The sequence below is a fragment of the Antechinus flavipes genome, chromosome 3 (genome assembly GCF_016432865.1).
Source record: "Antechinus flavipes isolate AdamAnt ecotype Samford, QLD, Australia chromosome 3, AdamAnt_v2, whole genome shotgun sequence".
NCBI lineage: Eukaryota > Metazoa > Chordata > Mammalia > Dasyuromorphia > Dasyuridae > Antechinus > Antechinus flavipes.
In genome coordinates this window covers 443164407-443181836 of record NC_067400.1, presented here as the reverse complement: position 1 = coordinate 443181836, position 17430 = coordinate 443164407, and the positions used below count along the sequence as shown (strand labels likewise).

The window sequence follows — 17430 nt, the reverse complement described above, 5'->3', positions numbered from 1 at the left end:
AGCTTTATGATTTTCAAGATTCAGAAGTTACAGATTGTAACATTAGTGACACAGCCCATCTATTTCATTTCTATATTAATATCTTCATATCAGTGCTTTTGGCCAATCTTCCTTTCTGCTCTCCTCTACTTAACAAAATTTGATTCTTTCTCTTAGAACCTCCCTGCCTGGATACTACTCTCTTTTTTAGTAAAGCAAAGAGATATATTTTTATAATACTATACCTATACTGACAGCTATGTATATATTTTTGCAATTCTTACTCCTATCTTCATATTTTCACATCCTTTTAAAAAATATCTATCAGTACTGCAAAGGTAATCTTAAAAATCTTAAAATCTTAAAAGGTAATCTTAAAATTGATAATGGCAATTACCAGTTCAAAAATCTTTAATAGTTCAAAAACCACCTATTACTCCAAACCCCAGAATTTGGCTTCCAGGTTCTGGCCCCCCATCTACTCTTCCAGCCCATCTTCTTACACTCTTCTACATGAACTGGGTTGTGTTCAGGCTCCATGATGTTTCATTTTTGGATACTTGAATATTAAAACTAACGTGAAGAGTTAATAATTTCTCCTAAGCAGTTGAAATCCTAAAATGAATCTAAAATGCTAGGACATCTGAATTAAGCTGCACATATCCTAGCTAAATGTGACTGCCTGTATTTATTATGTCCTTTTTTTTAGGAATGTGTATGCCATTTATTTATTTAAAACTATTTTATAGTATGCTATATTCAAAACTGAGGGAGAGAAGAATGACTGAGTTTAAGCCATGAGATCATAGATTTAGATTAGGGACCATCCAGCCCAATCCCCTCATTTTACAGAGGAAATTTGTCCTATGATTTGTCAAAGTTAAACAGATTAAACAGCAGAGGTAGATTTCAAATTCATTGCTGACACAAAAATCTAATGTTCTTTCTAATTCATCAAAGTGCCTATCTTTCAAGACCTCATAATTAAATTGCAGAGATAAAATAATTTATATAAATTACATAACAAGAAACTGCATTAAAATCAAAAAGAGGGGCATAAATATAGGACAATTATGGAAGGTCTCTTAGAGGAGATGGAATTTGAGCTGCATGTCTTAAAACAGGAAGAGGCATTCCAGCTGCCTTTTGGGAGAGCAGGGAGGAAAAGAGAAAGGAAGATATGCTATAAACTAAGCGTCATACTCTGGAAAAGACAGTTTAGGCTAGGGCTAGGGATTTGGGCTGGACAGCCTTTTTTTTTTTTTTTTTTTTTTTTAACAAGATAAGGCCATATACAGAGGCTGAAATCAGACTGTTAAAGATTTTAAATGAGAAGTTTAAAAATTTGGCTTTTATCATAGAAGAACATGGGAACCACTGGAGGGAGACTACAGCAAGGTAGTTAAGACAATCAGAGAAATACTTCAAAGGAGGTTAATCTAGCAGATTGCAAAGTAAGGTGGAAAGCAACTGGTGAGCATATAGTTAGGAGGCTATTTGAATTATCCAATAAAAATTTTACTGATAATCTAAAGACAAGAGTTTTGAGTCAGAACTACAGCTTCATTTCTTGGTGTAAAATCTAAGAATAGGAAACTGATACATACTTGTGAAATACAAATATATTTTCATTTGCAACAAATTGTAATCTAGGCAAAATTTATTAACAAAACTCAAATTTATACTTCCTTCTCTTTCATACCAAGCTATAAAAATTCCTTTAATAATTATTCTCTGACATTTGATTCTAATGAATCAAAATTTTAAGAGCCAGGAAATATTGCATATTCTGAACTCATTTTAGTGATTAAAGAAAGCAAGAATCAGAGGTTAAAAGACTTTGCCAAAGATTACAGTTTCCTAAAGTAGAAATAAAAAAAAGTGTGATTGAGGAAGGCAGAAACTATATAAGACAGGCACTTTAAAAATGTTTGATTTGTAAACATTATTCCTGGGGAAAGGAACAAAACAAATGTGTTCTAAAAGTAAAGAATTATTAACAAAGAGTATGGAACAAGGTAGCCTAGGAAATGCAATTACATTAAAGTCTGTCAAGTATTATTAAAGTGTTAAGTTGAACAGGCACAGAACAAAGTTTTTAGCTCTTCCTTCTGAAATCCAGTAAGTACATTTTAAATGAGTGATCCTTAGAACACTCCTTTGTGAATATCACATTATTCACAAAGCTTGGATGCTTTGAATTTCCTTCAGACTCGAAAACTCATTCTGTGAATACAGAAATACAATTTACTGTAACAACTAACCATATAGCTACATTAATTGGTAATAGGAAAGAAACAATGAGTGTAACTTAAGAAATGACAACAGCAAACATGGGAGAGCCAAAAAACAAACTAGCTCAATGTAGTTCATTCAATTTATTACTTGGGAATAGATAAATCATTCAACTGAGCCTATTTAATTTTGCTTATGAATATTAAAAGGCAAGGACTAATGTTTTAAAGTATAACATAAGAACACAAGTCCCCTTCTCACCTTTATTACTGTGAATTAGAAAACTAGTTGATATGAAAATCTTTTGTTTTCTCAACCAATTTTAAGGAAATATTTTTCAAATAAGAAAAAGTTTACTTCATAAATCACATTTACTGCATTTGCTGATTGCCAAGAATTCCACAACTTCTAATGAATATACAAGACTAATATCAATCTTAGCTTTTCATATAACCTTAAATCAGGCCTAGAATGAAATATGAAATAGCCAACACATACCTAGTTTCCCTAAATTCTGATTCCTGGCCATCACACAACCTGGTATCCCAAATTCTAAATTCCAAAGACAAAGTCTTCATCAAGCAAACTCCAAAATTGGTTAAATTATGCGGTAGGAAAAAACTCCACCAACTTAGGCACACTGATGTTTATAGAGACCTTTTACTTTTGCTTCTTTAAATTTCCAGCCATTTCACTGCTCATGAATACCTCTATCAGAGGGTGAGCAAGAGAAATGAAAGAAGATGAAAAGTGAAACAATTTTGCTATTTGTTAGTAATTCCTTGGTGGTTTAACAGTTTTGAGTTTAAATGGGGTCTTTGAATCATCCATGGATTTTAATTATCCATGCTGTCTCTGTCTCCTGTTACCATTGATAACCAAGAATTGGCTGTGCCAAGATCCAGGGCTCCATTGTAAAGTTCTAAAGACATCAATAAAAATAGGAGCATTTATAAGAATCTAGGGTAAGCATTGGAATGAGAATTTCTCTGAGGATCAGTGTTAAAGATTCTTAAGACAGCCACTTATATTTACAGGAGTCAGTAGACAAATGGACTCCTCAAAATTTGAGCAATCAAGTGAGATGTATATGCACATGACATGTTGGGAAGAGAATGTGGGAAAGACCACAAAGCACAACTGCCCAATTTCTTAGTAGATGTGTAGTTAACTGGAAAACAAAACCCAAAAGGAAGTGGTCACTGCAGCATCTTAAACCATAAAGACCTTAAGGTAAACTGTGACCAACTGACAAAACACTAAGACAAATCAAAACAATTACAAAAAAGTAAAGTCTTTGCATTTAATTAGAAAATGACTAACTGGTCTCTTGGTTTTGAAAAATAGTGCCATGGCACCATAGCAAGGGTAAAAGCAGGTCAATCCCTTGCATAACTTACCTTGATTGGCCCAATGGAAACAGAAGGCCCCAGAAAAGAGAGAAGCATCTGGCAGTAGCAAATTGTTTTATTTTATCTTTCTGTGGAAAGAAACTAATTTTAAATAAGAACCAGAGCATTTAAAGAATAAATATTTTTTTAAAGCTCAATATCTAGTTAGAGCAGCTCTATCAAGAAATCAAGAGCTTCCTTGCTGCTTGGGAGACTGTAAAGAACAGAAGAAGGATCACAGAATTGTATCTTCACCACCAAGAGAGTTTTGAAACTTGTGTTGTTCCTAAATCAGAAGGCCAATGGCTCGGTTATTTAAAGAGCTCCTACATCAAAGAGCCAAGTCTCTTGGGCCAGATACCTTTGAATAGAGTTTTAAACTAGTTACTGATTTAATATAGAAAAAACTACACAGAAGAAAAGCATTTGTGGTAAAACATTTTAATTTAAAAAAAAAAAATTCCTTCCCCTTTCTGGTTTCCATACAATTTCACTATGAAATCAATGATCTTTTAACAATATCAAACTAAACAAAAACTAGTTAAGAGAAAGATCATATTCAGTACCCTTGATTGCCTCCATGTGATATAAGTCTATATTTCTAATGAGTTATCAAGATTCTTATGGAGAAAAACCAGCTACTCAAATTTCATATAGCATCTAACAGACTTAAAGTATAACTATCATTCACAGTAACTGAATTTAATTACTTTCCCTGATTAGAACACTATAGGGTGAAGTTTCTAATGAAGTTTCTTGATACAAATCACTCCTATTTACAACTTATACTAGAGAAAGAAGGGACAGTTCAGCACTTTCTCACTTCAAAATAAAAGTAACCTGTAGAAAATTAGGAATATGGAACAGAAAAATGCAAGAAGACTGTTTTGGTATCAAAAAATGTAAAACACTGAAATTCTAAGGCAAAACACCTAAACAAAGCTGCTGATATAGGTTTTCCTATTTTTACAAACATTTATCTCAGTTGAGTAACCCACAAAAGACATGGTAAAATGAACAGAAAGTTTCTAGATTTGCAGCTAGGGCATAAAACCAAATTGAGTTGCTTGAGAAGATCAAATCAGGCAACTAAACATAACCTTTAAGCTACTGCTATCCAAGTATATTTTTTCAAAGTGGAAGTGATCATTTTTATGTGGACGACAGCCTCAATACAGTAAAAACTCTGGTTACGGACATAATTTAACATTTCATATTTGAAACCTTTGAATATGTTTTTGGGGAAATATTAATCCTTGACTTATTTACTAACAGTTAACCATGCTTTAAATTATCACAGTGATGCTATAAAACAAATGTAATTTTTAAAACTGTCTTACTTGTCCCATTGGAGGACCTCCCATAGGGGGCATCATTTGCTGCATCATTCCATGAGGTACAGGTTGCATGTTTCCTCTCTGACCCATAGGGTGCATTCCCATGGGTGGATAATGCATACCAGGATGTCCCATCTGAAAAAGTGTTAGTAAAGAACATATCAATTAGAAATAAAGTCTTCCCACCCCTAAAAGCACTAAGACCGCTATTATTGAAGTGAGATGGCAAGATATTTGGCAACCAGTAACTTTTATAGAGATTTGTCCATTTATACAATCGGACTTCTGGGGGGAATTGCCTACCGTTCATAGATAATAAAGAATGACAAAAAAGAATTTGTACCCTAGTATTTTTTTTTTTTTGCTAAAATGTAGTTTGTCAAAGAAATGAATAATTTTAGGACCAATTGGGGGGAGGAGGGATGAGACCTAATTATTCTGCCTTATCAAGACCAGTCTTTAAATTTCAAACGAAATTATTTTGTTTTACAAGTAATGGAAGGGTAATTTATAAAGGTTCAAAGAATACTACAAAGGCTACCTGTGGATGTTTCCTAAGTGACAAACCTGTCACTTCCCTGAAAAACTCTAAGATAGATCAAAACATTGCCTCTGTGAAAAGCTATTTAACATCACTGCCAGCTCTAAAAATCAGTAACTGCTACTGGTTGGTCATTCGGCAAACTATGTACAGTAAGCAATAGAAAGAGTACCTGCCTTAATAACTTCGTAAAATCAAAATTATTTAGGCTACAAAGGTGGCCAATGCCTCAAATCACGTAAAGTAAGCACACGCTTAGTAACTCTACCTAGTCTTGATCACTCTTTCTTTTATCTTTAGTCACATTCCTCCTCTCTCTACCCTGGGCAAATCAGGCCTGCACCCTACAGCAGATTCCTGCTGCCAACACCCAGCCACCGGTTCTGCCCAAGGCTCCCTCCTCCATCATCGCCACAGTAATACCCATTTCCCGGGAACCCACATCTTTTCCTTTGTGATACTCCGCCCTCCATTTCCCTCCCTCAGAGTCAGATCCCGCCACCTCAGGCCTCCTCCTCTGTCCACCTTTTTTTTTCTTCCCCACAGGGAGAAGGCTTCCTGTTTCTTTTTTTCATTGTGCCGCTTTTCCCCCGCCCCACCGCTCCCTTACCGAGGGCCGTCTCCTCAGGTAGCCGTCCGCAGAGGCCCATGGGCTGGAGCAGAGGCTTGAACTGGACAGTCTCCGCTCCCCGTTCCCGGGACCCCGCGGTGGAGGACGGTTCTCCATTTCACTCACCATGAGGCCTCCACGCTCGACTCCCGTCCCCGGCCTCATCGTCGGGCTGAGGCTGCTCCGGCGGCGGCCGCTGCCGCTACACATTCCAACAAGGAGCGATCTGAGTGGCTGGCGCCCGCTGGGGCCAAAGGGTAGAGGCTGCCCGGAGCTGCGGGGCGGGATCAGCGGGGCCAATAAGCTGACTGGCTTCCCCGCCGTCCAATCAGAGCGCGCAGCTTGCACGCAGCTCTGCGGCGATTCGCCCCCGGCCTCGGCCTCGCTCGGCGTCGCCTGCATGGAGGGGGGGAGGGGGACGGAGGAAGTTTCTGCGCCGAGTCCCCCGCCGGGAAAACTCCACCAACTTCCCCCGGGGAAGAGAAGAGTACGTAGGCCCCAGCCTCCCGGGCCTAACAGCCACCTCACCCCGTAGGGGGAGGGGCAGTGGGGGGGCTGCCGCCTTTACCCCCCACCCGAGTTACGCACGCCCCACAAACCTGAGGCCGCCGGGGAGCCAGGAGGGGGGGAAGCAGCTTCTAGCGTTAGCGGTGGCTGGGACAGGATGCGCGCGCGCGAGGCTCGAGATTGGGCGGGGGAGGGGGGGAGGAAAAAGGGAGGGAGGAGGGGAAGAGGAGGGGGCTCGAGGACGCGGAAGGCACCGGGTGAGAAAGCGCGAGACTGGCGAAGCGCGCGATGGCCGAGGTGAAGAGGGGGGAGCGTGACGCGGCACTGAGCGAGAAGGGAAGTGTGGAAGTGGGGAGGTGGTTGAAAGTCGAGTAGGGGGATGGGGAGAAGCGGTTTAGGCAAAGGAAGAGACGGGCCGCCGCGCTCTAAAGATGCCGTTTAGACGAAAAATCAAGAAAGATCTCTCGCGTTCTTAAGCAGGGAGGACGCGGGGAAAAAGCGGACGGACTGAGGAAGGGGTTTCAGAGGGGGTACGGACTGCAGCAATGGCGGCAGGCACTAGGACCGAGCACCAGGATTTGCGGCTTAAGAAGGGCCGGCTGGGCCGGAACGCGTGCGGCTTGCCTGGAGGCTACGCGGCAGCGGAGGCGGAGGTCTTGGAGCTGGGACCAGACGCTGCGAGGGGAGGGGAATATGATCTTCAACATGTCCGCCTTTCCCTCCTGTCCCTTCCCCCGCCTTCCCCTACTTCTTTCAGTCTCCCTCTTCCCTCAGTCCCCAGTGTCGGGTTCATCCCCTGATGCACTTTTTCCGGGTTCTCCTGCTGCCCCTTCCCCACTCCTTGGGCGCAACTTCCCCCTCCCCCTAGGCCTTCGTTGGTAGGCACCGGGGAACCTTCGGGGCGTTAATTGGCCAACGATTGGGGGGGGAAGGAAATCCCAGAGCTTCCGGGTTCCGTTGCCCGTTTTCCCGCCATGTCGTTCTTGACTAGTGGGAGCCGCTCGATTCGCCACCGCCGAGTGGGACCTCCGGCCACCCTGGTCTTCCCTGCCTACACTTCTCCCTCTCAGGGTGGGGGCAGCTGGGGGGAAGGAGAAGATGACTATGAGGAGGACGGGGTCAATGAAGTGGTCCGAGACCTCCGAGCAGAGCTTTTGGCTGACTCGCCATCGCCTCAGCTGCACAAACACAATGGAGTCACCCCGAGGGTATCTGAAGCTCCCCGGGGCCGACCGTGGCCAGTACAGATCCTCTCGGTGATTTGTTCTCTTCTCTTCGCAGCCCTCCTTGCTTTCCTCCTAGCTATCGTCTACTTGATCGTGAAAGGTACTGGATCTGCCAGGAAGGGTGGGGACCTCAGAACGGAGTGTTGTGGGTGGGGCTCGATTTAGCAGTTACCTAGTATTTAGCACCTACCAGGTAAGATCTCACTGTAATAAGTGCTGGTGTAACAAGCAAAAGACAGCCGCTGCTTCCTGGGCTTTCAAAATATAATTCGGAGAAAATAGTATAAATAAACCTCTATAGATTAAAATGGGTTATGATCTCGGGGAAAGCATCAAAATTAATAAGAACTGGTAAAGGTTTTTTTTACCGAAGGGGGAGGCCAGCTGAGATCTTAATGGTCGATTGCTCTAGAGTTCCACTAGTTTCAGTGTACTGTTATCTTGTGATTAATTTGGGGCTTTGTTGGCAAATAAGTGTTAATGGTTTGCAATTTACTTCTCCAGCTCATTTTACAGGTAAGAAAACTAAAGTAAATGTGGTTAAGTGACTTACCCAAGATCACAAAGCTAATAAGGGGCTTAGAACTCAGGTCCTGCAGCACCAGTTAACTACCCTACTGTCCTACGATGATTAGCTTATTGCTTTCATTGTATTGAAGCAGCTGTTAATTCAATTTATTACTTGTTATTGCCCTTTTTTCCTTTACTTTTTATGGAGGGGGGAAACCAGTCACATGGATATACTGCACTTAGGACCTCTAAATAAAGTGGTTATTGATTCAAACTTCGAAAGAACACTTTTCAGTCACTCTCATGGTAAAATGAACAGTGTAAATCAAGCAGAAATAGATGGATATTTCATAATCAGTTGTCTTCCTGGGATTGTTTCCAACATAAAACATATTATCCATATTTCATCTATTTCTGCCTAACAACCTGATTTTGCTTCCTTCCATAGCTTTGCAAATTTCCAGTCTTTTGGTGTGATGTGGGCCCATTTAAACAGGGCACTGCGCTAGCAGGTAGTAAATTAGTTAAAACTACCCTTCTCTCTACTCCCAGCCACTGTCCTATTTCAGGCTTTCATCATCCGCTGCTTAAGACTACTATAGTAATTTCCTCAATTGGTTTTCTTGAATCAGATCTCTTTTCTCTAGTCTTTCACATACAGCTGCCAAAGAAGTGATCCTGAAATGCTCATGTGATCCTTCATGTCACTACTTCTGTATTCAGAGTCCTGTGTTTCATATTATAGGATCAAATATTTCACCATAATGTTTTTTTTTTTTTTGTGCTAGTTTTAATATATAGACATAGTATGTGCTCTGTAAAGGGCAGGAACTCTGGAGAAATATATTTTATTTATAGTAGGTAAGTAGGGTATTAATAATAATATCTATAACATATTAAGGACTTGAAACCTTAATGTGTTATCTATAATATTATTAATATATATGGATATGCGTGTGTGTATAGAGTCAGTAAGTATTAAGTTTCTCTTATGTTCTAGGGGTAATATAAGTCATCAGAAACGTCCCCTTTTCTCAGAGTGCTTATAGCCTAATGGAGGAGATGGTATACAACAATGTATAAACATTGTATACAGAATAAATAGGAAGTCTCACAAGGTACTAAAATTATGAAAACTGGGAAAGATTTCATAGAATATGGAACTTTAACAAAAGTCAGGAGGCAGAGATGAAATGAGATTTCTTGTTAGAAAATTTAAAGTTCACTTTTCCCCCCACCATTTTCCATGATTCTAATGAAAGACATTGCTACCTGTTATTTTGACTTGCTATGTTTCATAGAGAACAGACCAATTTAGCAAGATTAAGATTGAAAGACATGCTTTTAATGTGACTTATCAGTGCCAAATGTCCCCTTGATAATGAATTTCTATATTTGTGTTTAAGGCATGAGACTTCACATCTTCAAGTCAGCCTAAATTCATCTTCCTTATTTAGTCAGTTGGCAAATTATGAAAATTCTGCCTCAATAAGCTTTCTTACATTTGTTATTTGTAATTTTCTTTCCTGTCTAAACCTCTCACCTGGACTATTAAAACCTCTTAATTGATCTTCTGATTGCCTCACTTTTTTTCACATAACTGCCAGTGATATTACTGAAACATGCTAACTCAAAAAGATTGTCTCCCTTCTATCTGAGATACGATAAAAATGTCTCTTAACTTCTGCTTACCTTCCAGATTTATTAGATATCCTATTCTCCCCAACTCTTTAAATTAGCCAGATTAGCCTCCTTGCTGTCCTTTATATGTCTCATTCTGGGTCATTGAGAAATTGCTTTCTATTTCTTAAAAGACTTGTCATTGAGAAATTGCTTTTTATTTCTTAAAAGACTTAGCCTTCTCATTTAACTCAATCAGGACTTCCTCCTCAAGGTTTTTCCTGATGACCATTACTCCCCTTCCAGTATTACTTTGTATGTGATATTTACGGGAATAACTTACTCCCTTTTATTAGAATATAAGCTCATTGAAGGCTGTGATATATATTTTTTCAATTCCTAGTTCTTTTTACATAGTTGGTGAATAAATACTTATTGATTGATTAGGGATTAAATTGCTTATCTACCTAAACTCTTTTTTTAATTCACAGACTTGCATGCTGAGAATTTGAAGACCGAAGATGGTGTAGAAACTGGTTTACTAGGTATGAACAAAATAGGTAATTGGCTTATTTGATTATTATTATTTTTTTTTTTTTTGCTTTTTCCCCAGATGTGATATTTCCTGTGCAAATAAATAGTTTAAGAGACTATACCAAAATGGTAAAACAAGAGATTATACCAAATGATCTAATAAGGAGTAATAGGATTAAGTCCAAATTAACTTCCTTTCTTCGATATTTACCTCATATTTTGAAAGGCATTTTATAGTCATCATGTAAAAATAAATTAACATATTTCTCCTTCCTTAGCCAAATAGAAAATCCCATTACTATTCTATCACTGAATGAGAGGTAGAACAATTATTCAATATACTTTTGTTAGTTGATTTTAAGAAAAATTGGGTAGAAGCATTTGAGAGAGTAGCCTAAGTGATCCAAAACTACAACTAGTTTCACTATTTACTATAAAGAGTTAGTGGCTTTTTATCTGCCCAAGCTCCATCTACTCTTTTTAGACCCTTGAATTGCTAAATCCACCTCTGAAATAGGCTCCTAAAGCTAATGAGGATGAGGTTGTTTATCTTAAATGTCTTGAAGGAGATGTGAAAAAAAGAGATATACAGCCAGACTGGGTTAATATTTAACCAAATAAAAACCCAGTAGCTAGGAAAATCACCTTTTCTTTCCAAATTAAAAAAAAAAACCCATATTTTCCTGATGTTACTATATAGGCAAAGATTACCTCTAGATTATGAGTGCTATTCTTCTGACCCTTATTAGCATTGGATGCAAAATTAAAAAGAAACAAACATCATAGGAAATATAGGATCTTAATGCTTACTAGGTCTTGCAAAAAAATTTTTAATCTTTCTCAGAATCATCTCTTGGCCTGTTTGCAACAATTTTTTCTGGCTTTGAGCTATGCTGCTCAGGTTTACTAAGTGGTTGAAGATATTCTCCTTTCTAGCTGTTTTCCTTCAGTATTCAATATTCAATATCCCTTTCTTTACCTTTTCTGAAAAGGCTGATTTTTTAAAGTTAGTCTGAAGCTTATTTGCTAGCCATTTAAGACTGGTTCTAATTATGAGGGAAGCTAGTTTTAAGTAATCTCTGATGAAAACAGTCTTAACAGACTTGAATTTTAGCTAGTTCCATCTTTTTGGAACCTATTTTTATCAACTCCACTCATTTTCCAGTAGTTAGTCCTTTGTCTTGTTGAAAAGCTTTCCTTTTGGGACTTTCACCAAATTCTTTGATGACTGGGTTATGCCTTTACTTCTTAGGTCATTTGTATTACTAGAACTGTTTGGCATACCCTGAAAATAAGAATTGAAGTGTCTCATCTGAGGCCCACTTCCCATATAACCTTACTTAACTCAACTCCAGGAAATGGTCTTTCAAAATTTTACCATTACTATTTTGTAATGTAACACTGGAAATTAAGTAGAAGCCAAAAAGTAACAAAATTTATTTAGAAGAATAATGCATGGCAAACTCAAAATTTGAATTATTTATTTTCAAATAGTTTTCTTAAATGATCTCAATTACAGTATTTATATAACATTTTAAGATTGGTAAACTATTTTAAATGTTTATTTCTTTTGTTATAGCATCTTTGTAAAACGTTGATGGTATTATTATCCCCCCTTTGCAGATTAAGAAACTTGAGTTTGCAAGAGGTTAAATGACTTGCCCAGGGTTACCCAGCTGTTAAATGCTGAGATAGGATTTGAATTCATCTTCCTGGATACCAAATCCAGCACACTATTCATTGTGCTACCTGGCTGATTAATTATGTGCCAGCTTTGTTTATCAACCAAAATATATATTGGCAAATGCTGATTCAGGGGATTAGAAAATGAAAGAAAAGTTAGTGAAAATAAGGTACCTTGTAAATTCCTAAATTTGGGTATATGCATACAGTGGAGGAAGGGATAAGTGATTTATAGATATTTATTCCTACAAGAAAGCAGTAGCATTTTAAAGCCAGAATTTCAGTCATAATGATGCTATGCCATTTTTAAAAATGATTTGTGCCATTTATTTGTTTTGGGTGGATTTTTTTTTTCTGAGGTGGTTCTAACATATCACTATGCTAAGCTTAAATGAAAAACCTGTTTGTGCACAAAATTGAGGTCCTTCGGTTTCTATTATTTTTTGCAAAAGCAAAGTTTTCTAAGTAGTCACTAAAAGATAGACTTTTGCTTCATGGGTATCTTGAATATTTCTGGAAAAAGGATTTTACCTTTAGAGTTTCTTCTGGTGATGGGTTTAACTAAGACTTTTAATTTAGTGTCTGTTTTACTCCTCAGTAGAAGAAAAAGCATCTTCAAAAGATTTTCAGAAAGAAGGTGCGTCCTGTGCAGCTGTTAAGTGACTGAGAGTCTGTGATGGTGCAATTATAGAGATGAGATTATCATACCCCACTTTTTTTTATATCCTTTTTTTTTAATATTTTATTTTATAATAACTTTATATTGACAGAATCCATGCCAGGGTAATTTTTTTACATTATCCCTTGCACTCGCTTCTGTTCTGATTTTTCCCTTCCCTCCCTCCACCCCTTCCCCTAGATGGCAAGCAGTCCTATATATGTTAAATATGTTGCAGTATATCCTAGATACAATATATGTGTGCAGAACCGAGCAGTTCTCTTGTTGCACAGGGAGAATTGGATTCAGAAGGTAAAAAACAACTCGGAAAGAAAAACAAAAATGCAAATAGTTCACATTCGTTTCCCAGTGTTCTTTCTTTGGATGTAGCTGCTTCTGTCCATCATTAATCAATTGAAATTAAATCTCTGTCAAAGAAATCCACTTCCATCAGAATACATCCTCATACAATATCGATGTCGAAGTGTAAAGTGATCTCCTGGTTCTGCTCATTTCACTTAGCATCAGTTCATGTAAGTCTTTCCAAACCTCTCTGTATTCATCCTGCTGTATCATACCCCAGTTTGACATCAGTCAAGGAGCATGTCCTGAGCAAAATTCAAATCCATAAGATAGTTCTTTTAAATCAGAGCGTCTCAAAATTTTTCTATTCCCTACCCTTTTTGCTAGAGAAATTTTTGCATGACTCTGGATGTATATATAGGTAGATAAATAGGCATACAAGTCAACCATTTACTGAAAGCAAATCATAATTTCATGACCCCATATTCTGCCTTTGCAATTCAGTTTAAGAAGCTTTGCTCTAAGTAGTAAGGTCCTTCAATTAGTCCTGTTTGTAGATAACGTTGTACTGATTGCCTAGAGCTCCAGAGCACTATAGTATCTGCAGTGAAGTCCACGATCATCCAAGAGATTGGTATATAAACTTACATAGGGGAACCCAAGTAGATAAAGAATAACCAATCAATGGATAATTTGAGGTTTGTAGTAGATAGCAGCAGTAGTAGATAGATTTTTGATCTATGATCTATTATTGCTAAGAATGAATGTTCACTTAATAGTATGAAAGATAATTAACAAGGATATGCATGACTAGAAAGACCAAAAGGTAATAAATGGGTAGTCTTAATAATGGTAATAATTGTTAATATATAAATTGTAACCTTTAAGAATTAAAGGAAGGCTGCCAGCATATTAGATAGGTTTACGCTATAAGGCATAAATGAGCTATGACATATACTAGTAGAAGTGGTTCAAAATGGTATCAAAAATACCGTACCATATCACCTTTATGTTTGTTTTCTTAGTCCCTTCTTTTCCTTAAAAGAAAGTATCCTTTTGTCTTACTGATATTGAAAAATAGTTTGTGACCTTGATCTTATTTGAGGAGGTTCTCTCTGCAAAGGAGATCAGATTCCTCTACAACAAGGTTTCTATCTTGTGTTGCAAGTTGTAAAATTAGAAATACAATGTATTCACAGAGACTCCAGCTGTGGCTATTTAAAGGCAGTACTTAATTCTATTAGATCAGGTACTCTTAATAATTACAAATAATAGATATAACTTGTCACCATCAAAAAGTTTCTGTCTCTTTTCTACAATGTTAATAAAAAACACTGTAAAAATAGATTCTCTACAGTATAATAGTTTTCTTATAAGGAAATATGCTTATAGGGGAATTATTATGGGACATATATCCAAATTATTAAAAATAGCAATCTATACTATTGTGTGAGTTGAAGATTGGGTGTTACATATTTATTCACAAGAGTCATAATTTTTCAGATGCTTTCACTATTTAAAAACCAGGGCATCATAGTATTTTTTGTAGTCTTATTAACTACTGTTTGAGTTTATCAGACTTCAAGCTAAAACTAAACAGTTAAATAAGTTTCTAGAATGGAGCATACTTTTTCAAGAAGATACATAAAAGAAAAAACAAGACATAGAATTCTAGGGTGAAATGTTATTGTTACTATTAAAACTGAAACACAGAAGAGTTTCAGTGGAGCTCTTCATTTCCTCTAGATAACTTAGGTGTCCCACTTTCAAGTGTCTGAAATTGTTACCTCTCCACTACTGTCCTAAACTTCTCAAGATTTTCTCCTTCGGATTAGAATTAGAAAGATTAGAACTGAATTGAATCATAAACATGTGGTTTATTTTACAGTCAAAGGTACAGACCAGAGAATTTAATTGATTTGTCTGAAATCATTTAGGAAGGATCTAAGGTCCAGATTATCAAAGATATTAGAAAGGAAAATTTGAACTATGTTCTATAGGGAGCTACTTTTAGGTTGTTCAATGGGGAATTGAAATGATGTTTCAGGATTTTTTAGAAGTGATTAGAGACTAAGTATAGTATAAGTATATAATATAAGAGGACTTGTTTCTGTTTTAGCAGTCTTAATTGAGATAAAGGGTAAATCTAAGGTAGATTTAGTGATAGATTGGACTTAATAATTTGTGTTCAATGACTAATAAATTCCTTTTTCTATTACCCTTTCAGTTTAGCTGGATTATAAATAGAGATTTCTAATACAGATATGTAGCTTACCTCTAGAACCATTTTGTAAAGGTCTGTATAGTTGGGTTTTGGAACAAAATTGAAACACTAATTTGGAGTTGCAGAAAATTAAATTCTAACTTTTCATTCATAATATGAGAGGACAGAAATACTTGAAATACTGGATAATCAGTATTTTTACTGTAAATCCAGTAATGGAGGCATTTACTGGGTTTATGCCTCCAAATAAAATCACTTATACATATGTATCATACACAAGTGGTTGTCATGTACCAGAAAAGAAAGAACTGGAAAAATTCCTAAGAATGTCAGTGGATTGATTGGAAGTAAAGATTTATCAGAGCTAAAGTGAACACATTCCTGGTTTTAGGAAGGGAAATAATGTGTGGGACAAAGCTAGAAGAGATAATAGGTTTAGTAACCCAAAAATAATAAAAGTTTTTTGTTAAAAAGTTAGAAAAAATTGAAAAGAATAGAGATTATTGACATCTTATGATATAATAAATTTTAGAACAAGATTTGGCTTTAGCAATTGTGGACCTCAGACCCTTCATTTTATAGATAAACATTTGAGACCCAGAGAATAAATAATTCCCACAGTCACTTATATTATGTGAATTCAGATATATCTCAGACTAATTTGATAAAATTAGAAAAAAATTGAGTAAAGGATTCATTATTTTAGAAATAACTATTGGAAAAATTTGTTAGTAACATGGAAAGATATAAGCTTGGAGTTCCTCTAATACATTAAATTTCAGCTACCTACATTGTGAAATATGCTTTGAAATAATAGAGGAAAATAATATAACAAACATTAAAAATGGAACAATATAGCAAATATATAAATGTCAAAATAATAGGGGACTGGTAAAAATAGGGCTAAAATTCAGTTCCTAAAGGAACTGTTAATAAAAGGTTATAAATTGGCAGTTTACAAAAGGAAACTTCATTTTTTAAAAAGTGTCTAGGCTTAAACATAATGTTCATTTATGTCTGATTTCATGATTTGGGGCCATTTCCTCTCATTTTAAAGACAGATGCAGACATTGAGGCAAATGGCTTGCCCAGGGTCACATAATATCTGAGGCCAGTTTTAAACTCAGGAAGATGAGTCTTCATGACATTAGGCCAGGCATTCTATTCAATTTGACACACAAAATGGGAATAAATTTGAAATAATGATTTTGATGGGGCAAGCTACCACCACAATTATAGTCTGGTCCAATAATTTTATTATTGATATGTCCAGAGTATTATCAGAAAGTTTAAAAAAGTTGTTTATATAGAAACATTCTTAATAAACAATGTTTTTCAAACCATTTACATAGAAAAACAATTTTAAACATTTTTTAAAAATTACTTTGAGTTCCAAATTCTCCCTTAACCTCCTCCCTAAAATGATAAGCAATTTGATAGATTGTATGTGTGCAGTCATGCAAAGCGTTGTTGTACTAGTCACTTTGTGAAAGAAAAAAGATTTTTAAAAAATTAAAGTCTTGGAATTAAAGTATTGCTGAGAGTAGCTGAATCATTTGGAATTGGTTACTCTGTGATATTGCTGTTACTGTGTACAGTGTTTCATATCTGCCCACTTGATTTTCATCATCAGTTCATTGAAGTTCAGGTTTTTGTGAAAGCATTCTGCTCATGATTTCTTTTAGCACAATAGTGTTCCATCATAATCATATACCACAACTTGTCCAACCATTCATCAATTAATAGGCATCATCTTAATTTCCAATTCTTTGTCACCACAAAAAAAATCTGTAGCAACATTATTATTATAAAAATTCGAAATAGCCAGTGTGCCAATGTTACACAAGTAAAGAATAGTTGAACTATTGTGATTATAATTGAGTATGATCAATATAAAGATTGTGTAAATATCCTTATGAAATTATGGCTGTAGAAGAAAACCAACTTTGTTAAATTTATTTTATTTCCAGGACCCAGCATAATACTTTGGAAATAGGTGCTTAATTAAGTCAATAAATGTTAAGTGCCTCCTATTTACTAGGTATTATAAAGTACTGAGAATTCAAAGAAAT

The 17430-nt window shown here is 36.5% G+C and overlaps 2 protein-coding genes across 15 annotated transcripts in view; one reads left to right on the top strand and one right to left on the bottom strand.

Moving 5' to 3' along the window:
- PRPF40A (pre-mRNA processing factor 40 homolog A) overlaps positions 1-6510 on the bottom strand; it is a 52884-nt gene extending 46374 nt beyond the window's left edge. For 5 of the 9 annotated variants that reach the window (XM_051986374.1, XM_051986375.1, XM_051986376.1 and 2 more), the window contains exons 1-2: positions 6094-6510; positions 4946-5077 (exon numbers count right to left, since the gene is read on the bottom strand). In XM_051986374.1, the coding sequence (XP_051842334.1) occupies positions 4946-5077; positions 6094-6495 (534 nt within the window). In that variant the 5' untranslated portion in view covers positions 6496-6510. The remainder of the gene's footprint in view (positions 1-4945; positions 5078-6093) is intronic. The other 4 variants (XM_051986378.1, XM_051986380.1, XM_051986382.1 and 1 more) reach the window with 1 other exon arrangement.
- ARL6IP6 (ADP ribosylation factor like GTPase 6 interacting protein 6) overlaps positions 6494-17430 on the top strand; it is a 36289-nt gene continuing 25352 nt past the window's right edge. The window contains exons 1-3 of one of the 6 annotated variants that reach the window (XM_051986385.1): positions 6494-6580; positions 7081-7926; positions 10448-10516. In XM_051986385.1, the coding sequence (XP_051842345.1) occupies positions 7575-7926; positions 10448-10516 (421 nt within the window). In that variant the 5' untranslated portion in view covers positions 6494-6580; positions 7081-7574. Of the gene's footprint in view, positions 6581-6806; positions 7927-10447; positions 10517-17430 lie in introns of those variants that run through there. The other 5 variants (XM_051986386.1, XM_051986389.1, XM_051986388.1 and 2 more) reach the window with 5 other exon arrangements.